Consider the following 22,370-nt stretch of genomic DNA (forward strand, 5'->3'; position numbering starts at 1 on the left):
TCCTCCCCCCCCCCCCAGGTGACACCCCCAGGGCTTTGGGGGGGGTTCAGGGTGTGGGACCGGGGGGGTTCTGGGCACGGAACCGGGGGCGTTGTGGGGCCAGGGGGGGTTGTGGGGCTGGGGGATTCCGGGCCGCGGGCTTTGCGGGGCCGGGGGGTTCCAGGCCGGGGGTGTTGAGGACCAGGAGGGGTTCGGGTGTGGGACTGGGGGACTGGGGGCTTTGTGGGGCCGGGGGGTTCCGGGCCGGGGGATTTGTGGGGCCGGGGATGTTGTGAGTTCGGGGCCGGGGGGTTCCGGGCCGGGGGATTTGTGGGGCCGGGGCGGTTGCGAGTTCGGGGCCGGGGGGTTCCGGACCGGGGCTTTGGGGGGCCGGGGGGGTTGCGAGTTCGGGGCTGGGGGGTTCCGGGCCGGGGGATTTGTGGGGCCGGGGCGGTTGCGAGTTCGGGGCCGGGGGTTCCGGGCCGGGGGTGCTGGGGCCGGGTGCCCCCCCGGCGCAGCCACGAGCGCGTGTCCCATCACTTATTCATGGAGCCGGAGCCCGGGCGGCTGCCGGGATCTGCCGGCAGGAATCCGCTAAGTAGGTCAGGCGGGGGGGGGCCCGGGGGGCCGCCCGAGCCCCGCCGTGCCCCCCCCGCCAGCTCCGGGGGTCCCGGGGGGGGCACCGGGGCAGCGCTGGCATCCCCTGGGTGCCGGGGACCGGATAAAGGTGCTGCGGTTTTGGGGAGGGGGGGGTCCTCCCCCAAAGGCCAGTGTGACGCCCCCAGCCCCATCCCGGAGCTCGTCGGGAATTTTGGGTGGGAGAGGCCCCCCCTGACCCCCCCGAGGCCCCCCCTGAGGGAATGAGGGGGGTGGGAGGAGGGGACACCGGGGGGGTTGCGCTGAACCGGGAGCCCCCCCCGAGGCTGCCAGCGAGTGCCAATGGCCACGCCCTGGTGGCGCTGCGGGTCCCTTGGCCGTGCTTGGGTGACAGCCTTGGGGACACCCTTGGGACACCCTTGGGACACCCTTGGGGACACTCTTGGGTACATCCTTGGGGGTGTCCTTTGGGACATCCTGGGGGCATCTTTGGGGACAGTCTTGGGGACACCCTTGGGACCCCCCTGGGGACATTCTTGGGGCCAGCCGTGGGTGGGATGTGACAGGGGGGACAGGACGGGGCCGTTCTCCCAGCCTGGAGCGGGGAGAGGGCGAGGCCGGAGGGATCTGTCCAGGGTGGTGTCTGTCCCTCCTTGGGGATCTGTCCATCCTTCCTGGGGATGTGTCTGTCCCTCCTGGGGACATGTCTGTCCTTCCCAGGGGATCTGTCCATCGTTCCTGGGCTCTTCCCATCCGTCCCAGAAATATTCCCATCCTCCCCGGGGATATTCTCGTCCTTCCCAGGAATATTCCCGTCCTTCCAGGCCTCTTTTCATCCTCCCCAGAGCTCTTTCCATCCTCCCCAGGAATATTCCCGTCCCCCCGGGGTTATTCCCGTGGGATGTTCCCGTCCCCCCTCCCCGCCTCCCGGGCCGGGCTGAAGGATCGCTTAATTCGGGGCTTTATCCACTTTAAACACTCCCGGGCTAAAAATATCCCGAGGCGCGGGCGCGGCGCTGCCGGCCCGGAGCTGCTGGAGCTGCTTTGCCTTTTTTGACGGGATCGCGGCTGGGGCAGCGCCCGTGCCTCGGGGTCACTGTCGCTGTCGCTGTCACCGGTGGCACCCGAGCCTCGGGGACACGGCCCTGGGGACTGACAGAGGTGCTGGGGTGTGCAGGTCCTGGGGATTCCAGGTCCTGGGGATTCCAGATCCTGGGGATTCCAGATCTTGGAGATTCCAGATCCTGGGGATTCCAGGTCCTGGGGATTCCAGATCCTGGGAATTTCAGTTCCTGGGAATTCCAGATCCTGGGAATTCCAGATCCTGGGGATTCCAGATCTTGGGGATTCCAGATCCTGGGAATTTCAGTTCCTGGGAATTCCAGATTCTGGGGATTCCAGATTCTGGGGATTCCAGATCCTGGGAATTCCAGATTCTGGGGATTCCAGATTCTGGGAATTCCAGATCCTGGGAATTCCAGCTCCTGGAGATTCTAGATTCTGGAGATTCTAAATTCTGGGGGATCCAACTCCTGAGGTCCCCAACTCCTAGGAAATCCAGCCCCTGGGGGATCCAGCTCCTGGCAATTCTATCTCCTGGCAATTCCAACTCCAGAGAATTCCTGCTCCTGGCAATTCCAGCTTGTTGAGATCCCAGCTTGTTGAGATCCCAGCTCCTGGCGATTCCAGCTCCTTGGGGACCCGTTGGAATGGATGAGGGGCCAGGGCTGGCGCCTCGGTGGCCGTGAGGTGAGTGCTGTCCCCACGCTGGGGATGTCCCTGTCACCCAGTGCTGTCCCCACGCTGGGGATGTCCCTGTCACCCTGTGCTGTCCCCCTGGCACTGGAGGTGCCATCCCAGCTTGGAAAACAACTGCCAGGGAAAGCCCCTCCTTGTCACCCCCCAAAACCAGGGTGGCTTTGCCATCACCCCCTTCCCTCAGGAAGGTCAGGGACCCTAAAGGAAGGTTGGGGACCCTTTGGGGAAGGTTGGGGACCCTTTGGGGAAGTTTGGGACCCTTAGGAAAGTTTGAAACACCTTGGGAGGGTTGGGGACACCTCGGGAAGGTTGGGGGCCCTTTGGGAAAGTTTGTGACCCTTTGGGAAGGTTGGGGACACTTTGGGACAATCAGGGACCCCTCGGGAGGTGCCAGGGGTGCCCAGGCTGCCCTCAGGAGCTTTTCCCGCGGCGGTGGCGGATGTGGGGCGACGTTTGAGCTTTGGGCTGTTGATTTTTTTGTTAATTTCCTCTTCCAAGCCGATGAGTTTCCTCCCGCTCCGCTGACGACGGATGGGGGCCGGGCGGGGCGCGGGGGGGCAGGAGGCGGCTGGGCTGCCCACGGGCCCTGGAGGGGCACAGGGAGCTGCCCACCCACCCCGGAGCCGGTCAGTGCCGAGGGGTCTGCGATTGGGGGATTTGGGGATTCTGGGATTGGGGATTTGGGGATTTGGGATGGGAGGGAGCTGCCCACCCACCCCGGAGCCGGTCAGTGCCGAGGGGTCTGCGATTGGGGGATTTGGGGATTCTGGGATTGGGGATTTGGGGATTTGGGACTTGGGATTTGGAGATTTGGGATGGGGGCAATCTGCCCACCCACCCCTGGAGCCGGGCAGTGCTGAGGGGAGTGGGATTTGGGATTTGGGGAGCTGCCCACCCACTGCCCAGAGCCCACCCCAGGATGCCCTGAGCCCACCCTGAACTGCCCCGAGCCCACCCTGGGATGGCGCAAGCCCACCCTGAACTGCCCCGAGCCCACCCTGCCCCTGCCCGTGCAATCCCCGGTGCCTCCCCCCACCCCCCCCGGTCCCTCACGTCCCTCCTGTCCCCCAGGGACGCCCCCGGCCCCCCCGGCCATGGAGGGACCCCCGGTGCTCGGCCCCTCCTCGTGGCAGAGGCGCCGCGCATGGGCCCGGCAGAGCCGGGGCTGGCGCAGCCCCGAGGGCGAGCGGGACCAGGAGGAGGAAGAGGAGGAGGAGGAGGAGGAGGAAGAGGAGCAGGAGGCGGCCGCTGTCCCCTGGGAGCCACCAGAGCCGGACCACGCTGTCCTGGAAGGTCAGGGCCAGCCTGGGGGGCACGGGGGACCCCGGGCTGGGTCCCCTCAGGACCTTTGTGACCCCCCCGGGCTGGGTCCCCTCCCTGGGTCCCCTCACGGCCTCTGTGTCCCCCCAGGAGGTCTCTGCTGCAGGGTCCGGACGTGGCTGCGGGACTGCGGGTGAGGGGGAACACCCGGGGGTCACCGGGGGTCACAGCCCCCCCGTCCCAGGGGATTTGGGGAGGGGGCGAGGCTCTGGTTTGGAGCTGCACATGGGGGGGGGGGGGGGGACAGCGATGTGTGACCCCCACGTGGCCACACCGGGATGTCCCCAGAGCTGTGGGGTGGTGGCATCTTCCCCCCACACCGCCTTGGGGGTCTCACGGGGGTCTGGGGTCTCACGGGGGTCTGGGGTCTCAGGGGGGTCTGGGGTCCCTGCGGTTGGGGATGTGCTGAGGAGACCCAAAAGCGAGCACAGCCCCCGCCTGTCCCCGCCTGTCCCCTGCGTGTCCCTGTCCCCACCCCGCCACGCTCTGCTGTCCTGTGCCACCTCCGCTCCCCCGGGACGGGCTCGGGGCTTGGGTCGGGGCCGTTACCGGGGCCGTGACCGGGGCCGTGCTCTGGCCAGGGCGGCACCGCTGGACGAGCCGGGATGGCCGGGACCCTGCGGTACGTCAGCTCTGTCCCCTCCCTGTCCCCAAGGGCCGCGGGGCTGCGGCTCTGGGGTGTCGCAGAGTGTCCCCTCCCTCTCCCGCAGGGGGTGGCAGCAGCGGGACCAGCCTGGAGGACGAGCTGGGCCTGGGAGCTGAAGGTACCGGCCCGTCCCGGGGTCCCGCGGTGTCACCGCCACCCCCCGAGGGGACACGGGGCTGGGGACAGCCACCATCAGCTCCTCCAGGAGGGCTCGGGTGTGGCGGGGCTGTCCCCAAGCTCTGCGTCCCCCGGGGGCTGTGACAAGAGCGGGACGTGTCCCCAAACCAGCGCCAGTCACCCCCTGCTGTCCCCTCCCTCCCTTTTTCCAGCTCTGCTGCTCCCGGGGAGCCCCCAGGCCGCGGGCAGGTGAGATTTGGGGTCCGGGGGGGCTGGCAGGGCAGGGCAGGGCAGGGCAGGGGACACTGTCCCCATGTGTCCCTCTGGCACTGTCCCCTCGCCGTGTAGGAGTCAGTGGGACTGGCGGGTCAGGCCTGGGGACAGCAGGGCCTCCAGTGTCCCCTCTGGTGTCCCCTCCGATGTCCCCTCCGGTGTCCCCTCCCTGTGCAGGGTTCTGCACCTGAGCCCTGGGGACAGCACGGCCTCCAGTGTCCCCTCCGGTGTCCCCTCCGGTGTCCCCTCCGGTGCCCCCAGCAGCTCCAGGTAGGGCTGGGGCTCTCGGGATCGGTGCCACCCCGGTGTCCCCCGGCGGGGCTGAGGCGGGGCTGTCCCCTCCCGCAGCCTGGCCGCGGTGCTGGCCTGGTGGCACTCGGACGCCGAGGAGATCCTGCACAGCCTCGGCTTCGTGGGCAGCGACCCGGGGCTGGCGTCGCGGGTCCCCCCCCGCTTCTTCTCGGGCCCGTCCTGCGCCAGCGGCATCGACCTCGGGCTCTTCCTGCGGGCCCAACTGCGGCGCCTGGAGCTGGAGGATCCCTGCCTGCTGCTGGCCAGTGCGTGCCACCGCTGTCCCCGCTGTTCCCGCTGTCCCCTCTCGTGCCTCAGTTTCCCCCGGGCGGGAATTGGGGGGATCACCCTGAGCCCCCCGAGCTGCGGGGTGGGACGCACTAACTGCTCCTATCGGCGGTGGGAAATCGCTGCCGTGCCTCAGTTTCCCCGGGCGGGAGCTGTGGGGACCCTCCCAGTCCCCCCACCCACCCGAGCCCCCCGACCCCCCGATGTCGCCCCCAGGTCGCTTCCAGCAGGTCCAGGCCCTGGCTGCCACCGCCGACGCTTTCTTCTGCCTCTACTCCCACGTGTCGCGGACCCCCCTGCAGCGCATCGCCCCCCCCCGGCCCTGTCGCGACATCCCCGACAGCGCCGAGCCCCGCGGGGCGCGGCCCGGGGAGCGCCTGAAGCGCGCGGTGTCCTCGCTGTGCCTCTGCACGTGGGGGGGACACAGCGGCGACACCGCGCGGGGGGCGACCCCCGGTCCCCGCAGCGCCCCCGGCCCGGGGGGGCTCCGGTCGGGGCCGGGCGGGACCCCCGAGCGCTGCCGGGGGGGCGGCGACACGGACACGGGGCGGTGCTGGCTGTCCCCGAGGCCACCCCGTGCGGGGACACCCTGGGGACACCCCGAGCGCTGCCGTCCCCACGGCCGGGGGGTCTGGGGGCGCGGGGGGGCTCCGTGCCCGGCGGCAGCAGCGCGGGGGGGGCCAGTGGACCCGCGGGGCGGTGTCACCGCGTCCCCGCACGCCAGCAGGGCGGCGGTCACCCCCCAGCGACCCCCGGGGCTGCGACCCCCGGGCCAGCCCGGCCTCGGCGCTCGGGGACACCCGGGGGACACCGCGAGGGGTGGGGGACACGGCGCTGGGCTGCGGGGGGGTCCCCTGGGGCTGCAGACCCCCGGGAGGGGCCCCTCGCCCCCCGACCCCCGAGGAGCGGCCGAGTCCTTCGAGCTGGAGGAGGTGAGGAGGAGGAGGAGGAGGAGGAGGGGAGGAAGGGCCCCCCCCGGCTGGCGCGGGGAAGGAGCTGGAGCGGGAAATGTCCCCGGAGCCTCGCAGGCTTTTAAGGTTTAAATGATTCAGAGCTGGGGCGGAGCCGGGCCCGGGGGGAGCCGGGGGGGGCAGCGGGGTCAGGCACGCACAGGCCCGGGCCGGGTCACGCGTGGGGACACGGGGGACGCGCCCCCAGTGCGGGGCCGCGCCTTTGTCACGGCAGCGGTGACAGCTGAGCCCGCAGCCACCCCCGCAGGTGCTGAGCCAGGAGGAGGAGGAGGAGGACGACGGTGATGACGATGAGGATGATGATGATGATGATGACGATGAGGATGATGATGAGGATGATGATGATGATGATGATGAGGATGAGGGTGACGGTGCCCCCGAAAAAGCCGCCCGGTTCCCCCATTCCTTTATCAGGAGTGAGTTGGGGTCTTCCCCACCCTCCTGGGGGGCACGGGCTCCCCACTGTGTCCCTGCCCTGTCCCCCCCATGTCCCGGCCCTGTCCCCACCGTGTCCCCGCCCTGTCCCCCCCGTGTCCCCGCAGGCTCCCTGCTCCACGGGCGCTCGGACAGCAGCGGCTTTGGGGAGGAGCCGCTCCCGGCCTCGGCACCGCCGGCCCCGACTCCGTGACCCGAGGCCACCTCAGGAGGACGTGTGGCCTCGGCCGGGTGTCCCACGGACGTTTTGGACACGCGTGTGACACGTGTGCGTGTGCGTGTGCGTGTGTGTGTGCACGTGTGGGTGTTTGGCACGGATAAACCTCCGGATTCGGGATTTTGCCCCGTTTTTTGTCCCTTCCTCGTCCCCCAGCCCTGTGGCTCGGGGTCTGCAGCGGGGACGTGTCCCCACCAGCCCTTGGGGACGTCACTTGCACTTTGGTTGGTTGTGCCAGAGGGGGTGGGGACCCAATAAAGTCCCCCAAGGGATGGCTCGGTGGCTGTGTCCATGCTGGGGGGGTGGCATCAGCCCTGCCCGGGGACAGCTCCCATGTCACTGTCACCCCAGGAGCTCAGGAAGGAGCCACCACGGTCCCTTCGTGGCCGGGCTGTTGGGAAGGAGCCACCACGGTCCCTTTGTGGCCGGGCTGTCGCTGTCGCTGTCCCTGTCCTGGCCACCCCCCGGGACCCTCGGTGGTGGCAGCGGCTGCAGCTCCTGGGAAAGGGAAATCCCAGAGGATCAACAGCCCCGGGGCTTCCCCATGGAGAGCGGCCAGGCTGGGATCATCTGGGATTATCCCCGCGGCCCCTCCGGCACCGGGGCCACATCCCAAATCCTGAGGGAGGGATGCTCCTGTCCCACCAGGGCTGCCCCGGGATGGACCTGGCTGGTCTGGGATTCACCCAGGACCGTGTGGGACCCCAGCCCCATCCCGGTTCCCATTCCCTGCCCTGGCTCTGCCCAGCCCTGGCTCAGCCCAAAAATAAACCCGGGATTAGCTGGGAGAGCCTGGAGGGGCTGTGGACACCTCTGGGAGAGCCTCGGTGGGCAGAGCTGAGCTCAGGGACCATCCCTGGGGGATGTCACCAACCCCTGGGGGTGCCACCAACCACTGGGGATGTCACCAACCCCTGGCAGATGTCACCAACCCTTGACAGATGTCACCAACCCCTGGTGGATGTCACCAACCCCTGGAGATGTCACCAACCCCTGGGGGTGCCACCAATCCCTGGCAGATGTCACCAACCCTTGACAGATGTCACCAACCCCTGGGGATGTCACCAACCCCTGGCAGATGTCATGAACCCCTGGGGATGTCACCCATCCCTGGGACACCCAGGGCTGGTCCCATCCCACCCAGAACCAGGCTGGGACAGGGATGGGGTTGGGGACATGCTGGGACATCTTCCTCCAGCTCTCCATGGAGAGATCAGCAGCTCCAGCACATTTCATGGCCACCTTGGAGCCCGTGGTGCTTCCCAGGAGGATTTTAAGGGGATTTTGGTGCCATTTAGGATTAATTAATCCTCTGGGATGGGGAACTTCTGGGTGCTGGAGCAGCACAAAGAGGCTCCTCTTGCCATGAGATGTTTCTGTCTCCCCTTTGGGAGATTAAGGGGACTTTGGGGATTAAGTCCCTGCTCCAGGATTCCAATTCCCTGACGGGGGCTCTGGCTCTGCCTCCCGGATCTGGCTGCCCCAAATCCCTGCCCGGGGCACGGCTGGGCTCTCCTCACCCTCCTGTTCCCACCGGGAATGAACGGGGCTCTCTGAGCCGCCAGGAACAGGCAGGAAGGTGGCACAAATCCTCCCTCGGGCGCTGGGATGATGGAAACCACCCAGGATTCATCCCCCGGCTCGGCAGCCAAGAGGAAGGATGTGGCCAAGCCGTGGGAGCCGCTTCCCACGGGGAGCAGGAGCTGCTGGGGGGGCAGGGAAGGAGTGGGGGGAGCTGCCAGCAGGGCCCCGTGTCCTACATTTGGGGCTGGCTTTGGTACGGGCTCTGCTCTGCTCCCACTGGCACCACATCCAGCCCCAATTCCATGCCCAGTTCCATCCCCACGGGCACCACGTCCTGCCCCATCCCTATCCCCAATTCCATCCCCATCCCTATCCCACATCCATCCCCAATTCCATCCCCACGGGCACCACGTCCTGCCCCATCTCTGTCCACAGCCATCGCCGATTCCATCCCCAATTCCATCCCCAATTCCATCCCCACGGGCACCACGTCCTGCCCCATCCCTGTCCACAGCCATCCCCAATTCCATCCCCGATTCCATCCCCAATTCCATCCCCGATTCCATCCCCAATTAATTCCATCCCCATCCACACCCAGCCCCATCCATCCCCATCCCTATCCCACATCCATCCCCAGTTCCATCCATGGTCACTCCCTGTCCTGGCCATGTCCAGCCTGTGGTCATTCCATGTCCTGCCCACGTCCAGACCGTGGTCACTCTGTGTCCTGGCATGGACCCAGCCCGTGGTCATTCCAGGTCCTTGTTGTGTCCAGTCCATGGTCACTCCCTGTCCTGGCCATGTCCAGCCCATGGTCACTCCCTGTCCTGGCTGTATGTCCTCCATGTCCCTCCATCCCCTCTGTCCCTCCATCCCGTGTCCCTCCATGTCCCCAAATGCCCCCCAAATGTCCCCTCCTGTCCTTTCCCCACCAGGTGCCTGAAAACCCAGTGCTGGAGAGTGGGGGGGCCTGGGAGGGCATGTGGGGTGTCCAGGGGTGCCCTGGGACACTCTGGGGTGCCCTGGGACACTCTGGGGTGCTCTGGGGTGCCCTGGGATGCTCTGGGGGACTCTGGAATGGGATCCACGGAGCTCTGGGAGGGTCAGGAACTGCCCCGGGCTGGGGCTGGGCTGGCCCGGGGGGGCTGCGGGGCTAATCCGGGCTAATCCCGCCCTGGCACGGGCACCTGCCCACACCTGGAAAATCCCCACGTGCCCGAGCCCTGCCCCAGCCCCTTCATAAGGGGCAGAGCCCCCGGTCCCGGCTCATCCCCGGCTCTCCCGGTCGCGATCCCGTCCGGTCCCGGCTCATCCCCGGCTCTCCCGCCGCCGCCGCCCGATCCGTGCCCGGAATGGCCGCGATGCTGAAGCTCTGGGCAGCGCTGCTGCTGGCCGGGCTCGCCGGCAGCCTGGCCACTGCCCGTGAGCCGGGGGACACGGGGTGGCAGCAGGGTGGCCCTGGGGTGGCACCGGGGCTGGCAGCACCGGGGGTGGCCCTGGGGTGGCATCGTGGTGGTGTTGGGGTGGCACTGGGTGGGTTCTGATGGATGCAGGAGGGAGGTCAGGGTGCCTGGGGTGTCCCCAAACAGGGGAGGGGTCCTGGGGCTCCCGACCCCCACCCAGGTGGGCGATGCCACCTCTCCTGTTCCTCCCGCAGGCCCCGTGGAGGAGCCGACTTCAGACGGGCTCCTGGCGGAGCTCGGCAACCTGCTGGACCCCCATGTGGGAGCCCATGAGCTGCTGGATCCCGAGGAGGGAAGCCTGGAGCTGCTGGACCCCAATGAGGAACCCCAGGAGAAACCCCAGGAGCTGCTGGGGCTGCTGGACCCTGAGGAGGAACCCCTGGAGCTGCTGGACCCCAATGAGGAACCCCAGGAGAAACCCCAGGAGCTGCTGGGGCTGCTGCTGGACCCCGAGGAGGAACCCCTGGAGCTGCTGGACCCCGAGGAGGAACCCGAGGAGAAACCCCAGGAGCTGCTGGGGCTGCTGGACCCTGAGGAAGAACCCCAGGAGGTGGAGGAGCTTGAGGTGAGCCCTGCAGAACCTGAGGAACCCGAGGAGAACCCTGAGGAATCCGAGGATCCCGAAGCGAGCCCGGAGGAGTCTGAGGATCCTGAAGAGAGCCCTGAAGAGTTTGAGGATCCCGAAGCAAGTCCTGAAGAATCCGAGGATCCTGAAGAGAGCTCTGAGGAATCCGAGGAATCCGAAGAGAGCCCTGAAGAGTCGGAAGATCCCGAAGCGAGCCCAGAGGAATCTGAGGATCCTGAAGAGAGCCCTGAAGAATCTGAGGAACCTGAAGCAAGTCCTGAAGAATCCGAGGATCCTGAAGAGAGCCCTGAAGAGTCGGAAGATCCTGAAGAGAACCCAGAGGAATCCGAGGAATCTGAAGAGAGCCCTGAAGAGTCGGAAGATCCTGAAGAGAACCCAGAGGAATCCGAGGAATCTGAAGAGAGCCCTGAAGAGTCGGAAGATCCCAAAGAGAGCCCAGAGGAGCCTGAGGATCCTGAAGAGAGCCCAGAAGAATCTGAGGAACCCGAAGAGAGCCCTGAAGAGTCGGAAGATCCTGAAGAGAGCCCAGAGGAGCCTGAGGATCCTGAAGAGAGCCCTGAAGAGTCGGAAGATCCTGAAGAGAGCCCGGAGGAGTCTGAGGAACCCGAAGAGGGCTCTGAGGGCTCTGATCTCAACGTGGATGCCCTGGTGGAACTGGCAAGCAAACTGGCAGGTTTGCAAGCCCCCCAAAACTCCCCAAACCCCCCAGGGAAGGGCAGATCTGGTTTGGGACCCCCTAAATCCCCCCAGGGAAGGGCAGATCTTTGGGTTCTGTTTCTGTTCCAAGGCGGGGTTGGTGCTGCCGGGTCAGTTTGTTCCTGAGGGTTGGGAACGATCCCAAATCCCTGTCCCGGCTCTGACAGGGAGGGAACGGGCGGGTCAGACCCCGCAGGCACAGAGGGAGCCGGGACAGGGGACGGTGGCACCGCCAGGGTGTCACACGGGGGTCAGGACATGCTGGGCGTCAGTGCCACCGCTCTGGCTGGGTTGGGGACCCCGAGGAGGGGGCGAGGAGCCCCTCGGGGTGCTGGAGACCCCCGGTTTTGCCCCCGCAGAGGCGCAGGGAGCCAAGAAGAACGAGGGGGCCCTGTCTCATCTCATGGACGCGATTAACTGGCTGGTGAACCGTCTGAGCAACCTCGTCTTCGGGTGCGCACGGGGCCTCGGGCAGCTGCCCCGAGGTCAGCGCCCCTAAAACGGCCCCCGGCCCCTCCCCGCGCCTGGAGGGGGTGGGGGGCGGCTGGGGGGTCCCAAGGTGGGACGGGGGGGCTGGGCCGGGGCTCAGCTCTGCTGCGTTTTCTCCTTTCCAGGTGAGCCGTGAGCGCCGCCCGCGCCCCCCCAGGGCCGGGGGACGGACCCCGCCGGCCCCGCTGAGCTCCCGGCTCGTCCCGAGGCTTTCCCCGCTCCAGGCACCCCCTGCCCGCCCCGCACATCCCAAATAAAGCCGATCCCAAACGCCGCCCCTCGTGTCCTGCCGGCTCTCCCGCGGGTGGGGGGAATGGGGCTGGGGGCTCTCCTGGGGTCCCGCACAATGAACCGAGGACCCCCAACCTCATCCCCGTGCCCCTTGTGGGGTCTTCAGCCGTGCCTTCCATGCTCATCCAGCCCGGAGACCCTCCAGGGATGGGGGACCCCTCCAGCTGTGCCCAGCTGTGCCCAGCTGCGCCTCAGGGCCCTGCGAACCCCAGAGCTGCAGACCTCACCCCTCAGACCCCCTCCCCTGTCCCCAAACTCCGCCCCTGTCCCAGTCAGGAGCTGGGCCCGGCCCTCATTGAGGAGGGGGGGGGTCGGAGTCTCCCGGGGCTCTCCCAGGGTGGGCAGGGACAGCTCGGGGTCCCCACGGGGGTCCCCAGCTCAGGGGGGTGGAACACGGGGACCCCTGGGTGGCCGGCGGGGGACAGCTCGGTCCCCTCTGCCACACCCAGCGCCTCCCGTCCTTGTCCCTTTCCCGTCCCTCCTCACTGCGGGGGTGACCCCCAGCCCTGGGGAGGGGAGGGGTCCCCGACCATGCCCGGGGACCACCCTGGTCCCATCCCCCATGCTCGGGTGTCCTGTGGGTGGGGGCCGGGGTTGATTGGCAGCTCTGGCACCCCCCGGCTGTGCCCGGGGGGGGGGCGGGGGGCTGCGGTTTCCATGGCGACGGCGATGAGGTGGCAGCTCCGTGGGAAGTGGGAGATCGGGGAAGGGGAGGGGGGGGGAGCAGCTCTGTGGTTTTTGGGAGCCGTGGGACGATCCCGAGGGACCCCGGGCCCTCCCCGGGATGAGCCCGGTCCCGGTTCCGTCAGCCCCCAAAAACCCCACAGGGGCACGCGGCTGAACTGGTGCCCACTGGTTTCCAGTTTGGGAGCCCAGTAGAGGACGTCTGGTTCTGTTCCCGCTCCCTGGTCACCCCCAGCTCCCTCAGCTCTCCTCGGCTGGGGGAACACCCGAAATTTGGGATTTTCCCCTCAATAAATCCCCTCTCGGAGCAAAGCCGGCCCCTCCCGGCGCAGGGAAATGCCTCATCCCGGTGTGAAGAGCTGCCTCATCCTCACCCTCCTCCTCCTCTCTGGCTGACATCTCACCGCGCCTCCTCCCACCGCTGCCGGGCAGCTTTTTCCCAAACCCGGCGTTTTTTGGGCCGTTTTTCCAGGGAAAGGCGCCTGGTGCCAGCTCTGGGATGCGGAGCCGGCCCCGGGACGCGGTGGGGGCGGGAAAATGAATTCGGTGCGAGCTCCCAGCGCAGGTGAGAGAATTCACAGCTTCACAGAAATCTGCTTTTCCGGCTGCCTTGGCTGGGGATTTTTTTCTGGTTTTTTCCCCAGGAAAGGACTCGCGGTGAGCAGGGCCGGGATGTCCCCAGGGAGGCGGCACAAGTCGCTGTCATCGTCCCCCGAGGGGGAACCGAGCGTGATTTGGGGCTCTGGCTGCTGGGGTGGGGCCACCCGGTGTGTAAATGTCACCTGCGGCCACCTGGGGCGTGACGCTGTCCCCAAATCCCGGGAATTGACCTCAAATAAAGGACGGAGCAGAAAAACCCAGCGGAGCCCACCGAGATTTGGGATCAGCAGGGCGGTGACATCCAGGTGACATCCAGGTGACGTCATCAGCTGCCAGGTGGTGACATCCAAACACGTGACCTCCTGCAGGCTCCCGGGGTGTCCCCGCCCGGAGCGGTGGCACCAAAAGGCCGCGATGTCCCCAGTAAAGGGAGTGGGGGGCACTGGGGGCACTGGGGGCGCTGGGGGCATTGGGGGGGGCTCGGGTCCAGCCCCTACCCCGCACCTCCGAGGCCAGGGAAGGTTTGTCCTGGCTCTGAAGGCCGGGCTGGGGCTGGGGCGGGATGGATGGATGGATGGACGGACGGACGGACGGATGGATGGATGGACGGATGGATGGGGTGGGATGGGGTGGCGTGGCTCTGGGGCTCCCTCGGATGGAGCAGGGACAAGGAGCACCCCGCGATGTCCCCTCCATCCCCGGTGCCCTCGGGAGCCCCCCCGGATCAGCCGGGATGTGGAGCCTGGAGCTGCAGCCTCAGCCAGGACCCGCCTCGGAGCAGCCGAGCTCGGAGGAACCGATCCTAATTAATTTCGGTTCATCGAGTAATTAATGGATTTGCCTGGGAAGGCCCCGGAAATCCCCGCTCCCTGCACGGAGCCGCGCGGGGAGCCGGGGGGCCCCCGGGATCTCTGCCCTGACCCTGGCAAACGCCCCCCAAGCCCCCATCCCCATCCCGGTGTCCGCGGAGGGGCCGGGGCCGCCCGTCCCGGGGGATTTTCCCGGAGCTGGCGCGGATCCCCGTTCCCTCCGGGAATGCCGGCGCCGCTCCACGCCTGGGCCGGGGCCAGGCTGGCCCAGGTGTCGCCGCGGGCCCCGGGGACAGCCGGGGCCGTTCCGGGGGGGTTCGGCAGCCCCGGCTGCGGAGCCGCGGGACAGGGGCGGCAGCTGGGCGAGGACGCTGCCAAACGGGCAAAGCCGTGCCCGCAGCTCAACATCTGGGGCCCGCGGTCGCCGTCCAGCCAGCAGTGCCCCCGCCTGTGCCAAGGCCGCCTCCTTCTCCTCCTCCTCCTCTTCCTCCTCCTCCGAGCCCGGCCGGGGGCGGCGCGGCTGGGGAGGAAGCTTTTCCATGGCCTGGGAATGTCGCGACAGGAGGAACCGGTCCCAAGAAGCGGGGACCCCCCTGTGGGGATCCCCCGGGGGTCTGAGGGGTGGCCGTGGCCCCAAACAGCAGCGGGGGCACCTTGGGGTGGCACCCAGGGGTGCGGGGTGCGCCTGTCCCAGTGTCCTGGGACTCCAGCGCTGTGCAGTGCCCCCGGTCCTGGGACCCCCAATCCTCCCAGCACCCCAAATCCTGACTCTCCAAACCCCAAATCCTGACTCTCCAAACCCCCCCGGGCAGCGCCAAACCCCAATCCTGACTCTCCCAATCCTCTCGAGCCCCCCCTCCCGCGGATCCCAGCCTGGACAAGTCCCGGCTCCCCCAAATCCCCGCGGCCGCCGGGCTGGGGGCGCTGGGGACGCCCCGAGCGGGCCGGGGGACACCGGGGGGGGCTCGGCTGCTGAGGGCTCCCGCCAGCAGAGGTCAGCTCCGGCCCGGGGATGCGGGAGCCGCTCGCGTGCGGCTCCGTGTGCGGTTCCCGGTCTGATTTCATGGGATTCCCTGTGCGATTCCATGTGCGGTTCCCGGTCTGATTTCATGGGATTCCCTGTGCGATTCCATGTGCGGTTCCCGGTCTGATTTCATGTGATTCCCTGTGTGATTCCATGTGTGATTCCATGTGCAATTCCCAATCTGATTTCATGTGATTCCATGTGTGATTCCATGTGCAATTCCCAATCTGATTTCATGTGATTCCCTGTGTGATTCCATGTGTGATTCCATGTGCGATTCCCTGTTTGATTTCATGTGATTCCTTGTGTGATTCCATGGGTGATTCCATGTGTGATTCCCCATCTGATTTCATGTGATTCCCTGTCTGACTCCATGGGTGATTCCCTGTGATTCCATGGGTGATCCTGTGTGCAATTCTCAGTCTGATTTAATTTGGCTCCCTGCGTGATTCCCTGCGTGATTCCATGTGTGAATCCCTGCGTGATTCCATGTGCGATTCCCAATCTGATTTCATGCGATTCCACGTGAGATTCCCTGTGATTCCATGGATAATCCCTGCGATTCCATGGATAATCCCTGTGATTCCATGGATGATTCCCACTCAGACTCCCTCTGTGATTCCCTGTGCGCTGCCACCTCCCCTCGGGGGGTGACACGAGGGACCCCCAGCCCACCCAGGACCCCCCCCACAAGCCACTTTCCCAGCAGGAAGAAATCCTGCGGGGATTCTGGGGGGTTCCCAGCAGCAAAAGCCCCTCTGGGGTGTTCCCAGCAGGAAAAGCCCCTCTCAGGGATTCTGCTCCAAAAAGTTCTTTTTTCCCTGCCCCTTTCTGGGGGCGTGTGCACTCTCCCCTCCCCTTCCCATCTCTGGGAAACTGGAGCAGGAAAATGGGGAAGGGGAACCTCAGGAAGGGGAAACTGAGGCAGGAACCGTGCCAGACGCTCACCCCGCACATCTCAGGTGCTCCCCACTCTGCCACCCAGGTTTTGGGGGCTCAGGAGGTTCCTCCCGAGTGTCCCCAGCCCCTGACGTGTCCCTTCTCCAGCATTTCCACAATTTCCACCGGGGCAGGGAAATTCCCCCCGGAGCTCCGGGACCCCGTGGTTGGATCCCCCGGGGGGGGGGGTGTTGGAGACCCCAAAACTCCGCCAAGGGGGACCCCGGGGACAGCGTCCCTTTGTCCCCGCCGCCCCCGCGCCCCCTCCCGCCGGTGCCACCATCGCTCAAAGTGACAAGCACGGGTCAGCGAGCGCTGGCCGCAGCCCCCCGCCCTCCCCGAGCCCGGGGCCCCCCAGCCCCTCATTTCTCCCTAATTGCATTCCCCAGTGTTATGCAAATGAGGCGGCCTGGGCGCAGCTGCCGGGATTAAATTAGACCCCGTTAATACGCGCTAATTGCGCTTCCGCGCGGGCCCAGGAATTCCAGCCGGGCCGCGGGGCCTTTCCCGATATTTACCCTGGAAATTTTCCTCCCTTCGAGGCCGCGGGGCCTTTCCCGATATTTACCCTGGAAATTTTCCTCCCTCCCAGGCCGTGGCCCCGCAGGAGCACCGAGGGCACCGGCCCGGGAGGGGACACGGGGACAGGGCTGGGATGGGCTCCCCTCGCTCTCAGCACCCCAAACTCGGCTCAAGCCGCGGCTCTGGGGAGGCTCCATCCCCTTTTCCAGCTGGAACAGCCCCGGGTGGAGCCGCGTCCGCGGGAGGCGTCATCAGGTGGAGCATCCCGAGTTTCAGTTTCTGGAACCTTCCGGAGGATTCCACGTCCCCCTAAATCCTGGTGGCGCTGTTCTTGTCCCCCGCGGCTCATGATGATGATGATGATGATGATGATGATGACGATGATGATTTCAGGGGTTCCCTGAGGAAGGCTCTCGTTTTGGGGGATGTTTTGGGAGGGACCATTAGAGGAGCACTCAGGACCTGCCTCACCTTCCCTGGGGGTCTCTGCCCATCCCTGGGGGTCTGCACTGCCCAGAGCCCCCGCGGCAGAGAGGGAAGGGTTCAATGGGGTGGGGGGAGGATTCCTGGGACATCCCCCTACCCTTGTGGGGGTCCCCGGGAGTGGCAGTGGGGGGGTCCTGGAGATTTGGGGACCCCCAGCCCTTGGCACGGGTGGCACGGGTGGCACTTCCCTGGTGCCACCGCGGGGACCCCCAGTGCCCACCCGGGCAGGGCTGGGGGGGCTGTTCCGTTCCTGGGGGTGGCAGGGGAAGGTTTGGGAAGGGGGAAAAGAAAGAGAAGAGAAAGGGATAAGGGAAGGAGAAGGGGAAAAGTAAAGGAAAGAAGGGAAAGGGGAAGGGGAAAAAGAAAAGAAGGAAAAGGGAAAGAGGATAAAGGAAAGGGGAAGGGGAAAAAGAAAGGAAGGGGAAAGGGAAGGGAAAAGGGAAAAAGAAAGGGAAGGGGAAAGAGAAAGGGGAAAGGAAAGGGGAAGAAGAAGAGAAGGAGAAGGGGGGAAAGGGGAAGGGGATAAGGGAAAGGGGAAAGGGAAAAAGAAAGGAAGGAAAAGGGAAGGGGATAAAGGAAAGGGGAAGGGGAAAAAGAAAGGAAGGGGAAAAGGAAGGGAAAAGGGATAATGGAAGGGAAAGGAGAAGGGGAAGAAGAAAGGAAGGAGAAGGGGGTAAGGGGAGGGAATAGGGGTGGAGAAGGAGACGAGTGAAGGGAAGGGAAGGGACGGGAACATCTTTGCCGAGCGTTCCGGGGGGGCCGCGGCCGCCGTAACCCCAACAGTTGCGGGGCCCCCGCACAATGGCCGGGGGCCGCAGTGCCCCGCGCAGACAATGCCCAGCGCCCCCCGGGGGTCCCGCGGCCCCGGGGGAGCCCGGCCCGTGTCCCCCCTTCCCCGGGGCGCCCACCGGCCCCTTTGTGCGGGTGCCGGGACCTGTTGGAGCCATCTGTCAGGGGGGGCCCGCAACAGGCAGATTTATCGGCCGCAATCTGTTCCTGCCGCCCGCGCCGCGCGCCGGGAAGGGAGCCGGGAGCCGACTAATGAATTAATTAGTATTCCCCGTAATCCCGGCCTGCCGCCATGCCGAGCGCTCCCGGGCAGCGGGGAAGGGTCCCGCGGGGCTGGCGGGGGTTTGGGGAGCAGCGGATGGATGAGGAGGGGGTCAGGGGGGGATGACTTTGGGGGTGTCACCGCTGTCCCCCACTTCCAGCTCCTGCCCCAAGGTGGGGGAAACCCCAGGTCCGAGGGGCTCCCCCAGTCCCCGGGCCGAGTAAAACGACCCAGGAGCCCCGGAATTTCGGGGAGGGAAGTCATTTCCTGCCCCTGCTCTCCCTTCCCAGGGGCTGCCGAGCCCCGGGGTCCCTTCCCCAGCTCGGCCGGGCCCCTTCTGGCTCTGCCGAGCGTTAATTGCTCCGCTTCGCGCTCTCATTACAGCCGCGAGGGGGTCGCAGCCCCCGCGCCCCCCACCAGCACCCAGGAGGGAGCCGGTGTCACCCTCGGTGTCACCGGGCAGTGCCAGCAATGGGGGGGGGGGGGCGGTGTCACCCTCGGTGTCACCGGGCAGTGCCAGCAATGGGGGGGGGGGGGCGGTGTCACCCTCGGTGTCACCGGGCAGTGCCAGCAATGGGGGGTGGGCAGTGTCACCCTCGGTGTCACCAGAGGGGGGGCGGCAGGTGAGGACACCCCCAGGACTGTGGCACTGGTGGCATTGTCACATCGTGTCCTGGGGGCGGGGGTGTCCTGGGGCTGGGCAAACTGGGGGGGGACATCGGGGGGGCCCCATCGGGGGGCTCCATCCATGGGGGTCCATCCAGGGGCTCATCCAAGGGGACCAATCCAGAGGTCCCCAATAACCGGGGGTGTCCCCGAGTCCCCATCCAGAGGTCCCCAATAACCGGGGGTGTCCCCGAGTCCCCACCCAGGGGTCCCCAATAACCGGGGGTGTCCCCGAGTCCCCACCCAGGGGTTCCCAAGACCCGGGGGTGTCCCTGAGCCCCCCACCCAGGGGTCCCCAATAACCGGGGGTGTCCCCGAGTCCCCACCCAGGGGTTCCCAAGACCCGGGGGTGTCCCTGAGCCCCCCACCCAGGGGTCCCCAATAACCGGGGGTGTCCCCGTGTCCCCACCCAGGGGTCCCCAAGACCCGGGGGTGTCCCCTCGTCACTCCCCAGCCCCGGGACGCTCGGGCGCTGCCGTGGGGGTCCCGGTGGGGCGGCGGGAGGAGCCGGGCCCGGTCACTCCCCCCCGTGGGAGGAGCCACGCGGGACCCGCGGCCGGGCAGGAGCCGCGGGCAGCGCGGAGCTCTCAAAACCGCCCGAGCGCGGAGCCGCCGGTGCTCGGTGCGCTCCCGGTGCGCTCCCGGTGCGCCCCCCGGGGCTGACCCCGCCATGTCCCCGGGCGAGTGACACAAGCGACAGCGGGGACTCGCTGTGGTGCCCAGGTAAGGGCGGACCGGGACCCGCGGGGATTCCGTGCCCCGCTCCCATGGTGCCCCCGAGGGGGCTCCGCGGCCGCTCGGTGCCCCCGGTACCCCCGGGGGGCTCTGCCCCGACGGCGGAGCTGCGGGACCCCGGCCTGGGGAGGGTTTGAGCGGCCGGGGGTGCGGGGAGAGGGGCGGGATGGGGTCGCAGCCGCTCCCCCGGTACCCGTTGGGGACGGAGCCGCGGTCCCGGGGCCGGGGCCGGGGGGGACACAAGGAGGGTTCGGTGACCCCCGGGCTGGCGGAGCCGGGGTCTCGCTGGGGGGGATGGTGGCGAAGGAAGCGATTTCCTCAGGCAATTCCTGCTTCGTGAAATTCCTTTTTTAATTTTTAAATCAGTATTCTGTAGGAAGAAAGCAAAATCCCCTTAAAAATTCCGGCGGGACTTCCAAAGGGAGAACTTCCCCTGGAAACGCCGGGCGGGGCGGGGGCGCGGGGCTCCCCTCGAGAAGGGAGCCCCAAACCTCGGGATTTCCCCCCGAGGGCAGCGAGGAGAGGGAAGATTCCCGAGGATGGGGGGAAAGGGACCCCCGGCTGCAGCCTGGGGGGGTTTTGGGGCAGATCTGCGGCGTTTTGGGGCTGATCTGCGGGGTTTTGGGGCAGACCTGCAGCGTTTTGGGGCAGATCTCACCGGGGCCATCCCCTCACCCCAAAAACGATCCTTCCCCACCCTCACCCCCCCCACCCCCGATTTCCCATCCTCCGCCAGACCCCCGGTGCTCCGCCAGGAGTTAATTGGGGCCGCGTGGTCCTTTGGGGATAGGACAGCAATTAACACCCTAATCCTGCCCGGGAGCCCCATCACGCATATTAAAAGTGGGATTTTCCGCGTGGGATGCTCGGGAAAGGGGAGCAGCACTTCCAGCAAAGCTGCTTAGGGGCTAAAGCTTTATGGAATGAGCCAGGGGCGGTGATGGGATTTGGGGGGGCCGATTAACGGGGACCCGGGGCCGCCACCGAGGGCAAGGGGGGCTCGGGGAAGGAAAATCTCCCACCGGGAATTGCCAGCCCCCTTTTGTCACCCCCAGTGTGACAGTCGGGGTGGAGGTTGTGACAAGAAGGGATTCAGGAGTGGGAATAACCCCGGAATGGGACGGCTGGAGGCTCCGGGGACATTGCTGGGCTCAGGGAGAGGCGTCAGCATCTCCCAGATAAAATCCGCTGGAAATTGAGAGGGAAATAGGTGGAAAAAGGGAAGCCATAGGTGGAAAAAAGGAATCCATAGGTGGAGAAAAGGAATCCATAGGTGGAGAAAAGGAATCCATAGGGGCTGGGAGTGGGCAGAAGCTGCTGCTGTGTCTGGAGGGAGGTTGTCCCACCGTGCTGAGGATTCTCCCTCCGGGATCCATCCCCACGTCCCCGTCCCTCCCTTGCAGATGCCCCAGAGCTGCGCCAAGCCCTCGGACATGGCCGAGCTCGTCAGCAGCCAGGCCTGGATGGGCGAAATGCCGGGAGCCAAGGCCGAGCTGAAGGAGCAGGGGGACGCCAGGAGCGCTCCCTTCGCGCTGCTGCCGGCCCTGCCCGAGGAGCGCGACAGCGTGGAGGAGGAGGAGGAGGAGGAGGAAGAGGAGGGCGAGAAGCCCAAGAGGAGGGGCCCGAAGAAGAAGAAGATGACCAAGGCCAGGCTGGAGCGGTTCCGGGCGCGGCGGGTCAAGGCCAACGCCCGGGAGCGCACGAGGATGCACGGCCTGAACGACGCCCTGGACAACCTGCGCAGGGTCATGCCCTGCTACTCCAAAACGCAGAAGCTCTCCAAGATCGAGACGCTGCGGCTGGCCAGGAACTACATCTGGGCCCTGTCCGAGGTGCTGGAGAGCGGGCAGACGCCCGAGGGGAAGAGCTTCGTGGAGATGCTGTGCAAGGGGCTGTCGCAGCCCACCAGCAACCTGGTGGCCGGCTGCCTGCAGCTGGGCCCGCAGCCGCTCTTCCTGGAGAAGCAGGAGGAGAAGCCCTGCGAGCCGGGCCTGCCCGGGCACTCCTTCGGCTACCAGGGGCTGCCCAGCCCTCCCTACGGCTCCATGGAGTCCCACCTGCTGCACCTGAAGCCGCCGGCCTTCAAGAGCCTGGTGGAGGCTTCGTTCGGGAGCCACCCCTCTGACTGCTCCACGCCCCCCTACGAGGGGCCCCTGACGCCGCCCCTGAGCATCAGCGGGAACTTCTCCCTGAAGCAGGACGGCTCCCCCGAGCTGGACAAGCCCTACCCCTTCATGGCCCACTACCCCTCGGTCAGCCTGGCCGCAGCCCATGGGCACAGCTCGCACTTCCAGGGCTCCGTGCCCCGCTACGAGATCCCGCTGGACGTCGCCTTCGAGTCCTTCCCGCCCCACGCGGCCGGGCCCCAGCTCGGCGCCATCTTCAACGAGTAGCGGGGCTGGACACAGGCTTGGGGCAGGGAGATGTCCCCAGGATGGACCCAGCATCTCTGCAGGATGTGGCCCTGAGGTGGCCGCTGCCACCGCTGCTGTCCCAGCTGTCCCCAGGAGCCACAGGAACCGTCCTGGACTCTGGTCGGTCACTGCTGAGTCCCCCAGAGATGCTCCCAAAGGTGTTTCCACCTCCAGGACGTCCATCCTGACACCAGGTCCAGCCCTTGGATTGCCCATCCTCTCCCTGTCCCCCCCTGGTGTGGGGACACAGCCCCTCCTGCCCCTTGGAGTGGCCACTGTCCCTTCCCCACGTGGGCTCATGGATTTCCCAGTCCCGCGGTGCCCAGGTGGGAATGAGCCGGACACCTGTGGGAAACCAACATGGAAATTCCCACCCCAGGGAGAACTTCTTCCTTCTGCCAGCATGGATGGGGGGACAGCGCCCAGGGATGGGGGGACGCTGGGGATGGAAGGACAAGGTCCAGGATGGATGGACGGACAGTGTCCAGGATGGACGGAC

The 22,370-nt window shown here is 66.9% G+C and overlaps 2 protein-coding genes and 1 long non-coding RNA gene across 3 annotated transcripts; all 3 read left to right on the forward strand.

Annotated features, from left to right (window-relative positions):
* Positions 1 to 525: 525 nt before the first annotated feature.
* Positions 526 to 5,619, forward strand: TESPA1 (thymocyte expressed, positive selection associated 1; the record flags this gene model as incomplete). Its single annotated transcript, XM_066567557.1, has 9 exons — positions 526 to 577; positions 3,406 to 3,627; positions 3,745 to 3,787; positions 4,236 to 4,276; positions 4,365 to 4,418; positions 4,630 to 4,666; positions 4,868 to 4,960; positions 5,039 to 5,247; positions 5,486 to 5,619. Coding segments are annotated over exons 1-9 (885 nt in total), but the record flags the coding sequence as incomplete, so codon positions are not given.
* Positions 5,620 to 6,098: 479 nt separating this feature from the next.
* On the forward strand, positions 6,099 to 7,164 carry LOC136568025 (uncharacterized). The gene is made up of 3 exons (XR_010785171.1): positions 6,099 to 6,201; positions 6,488 to 6,656; positions 6,783 to 7,164. It is a non-coding gene; the product is annotated as an uncharacterized lncRNA (long non-coding RNA).
* Positions 7,165 to 20,860: 13,696 nt separating this feature from the next.
* NEUROD4 (neuronal differentiation 4) lies at positions 20,861 to 21,850 on the forward strand. The gene has a single exon (XM_066567837.1). The coding sequence runs from the start codon at positions 20,861 to 20,863 to the stop codon at positions 21,848 to 21,850; it is 990 nt and encodes a 329-aa protein (XP_066423934.1).
* The last annotated feature ends 520 nt before the right edge of the window (positions 21,851 to 22,370 follow it).

Source organism: Molothrus aeneus, chromosome 30, assembly GCF_037042795.1.
Source record: "Molothrus aeneus isolate 106 chromosome 30, BPBGC_Maene_1.0, whole genome shotgun sequence".
NCBI classification, from domain to species: domain Eukaryota; kingdom Metazoa; phylum Chordata; class Aves; order Passeriformes; family Icteridae; genus Molothrus; species Molothrus aeneus.

Excerpts from the sequence above, each read along its gene's own strand:
- NEUROD4 (XM_066567837.1), top strand. The coding sequence starts at position 20,861 with ATGCCCCAGAGCTGCGCCAAGCCCTCGGACATGGCCGAGCTCGTCAGC.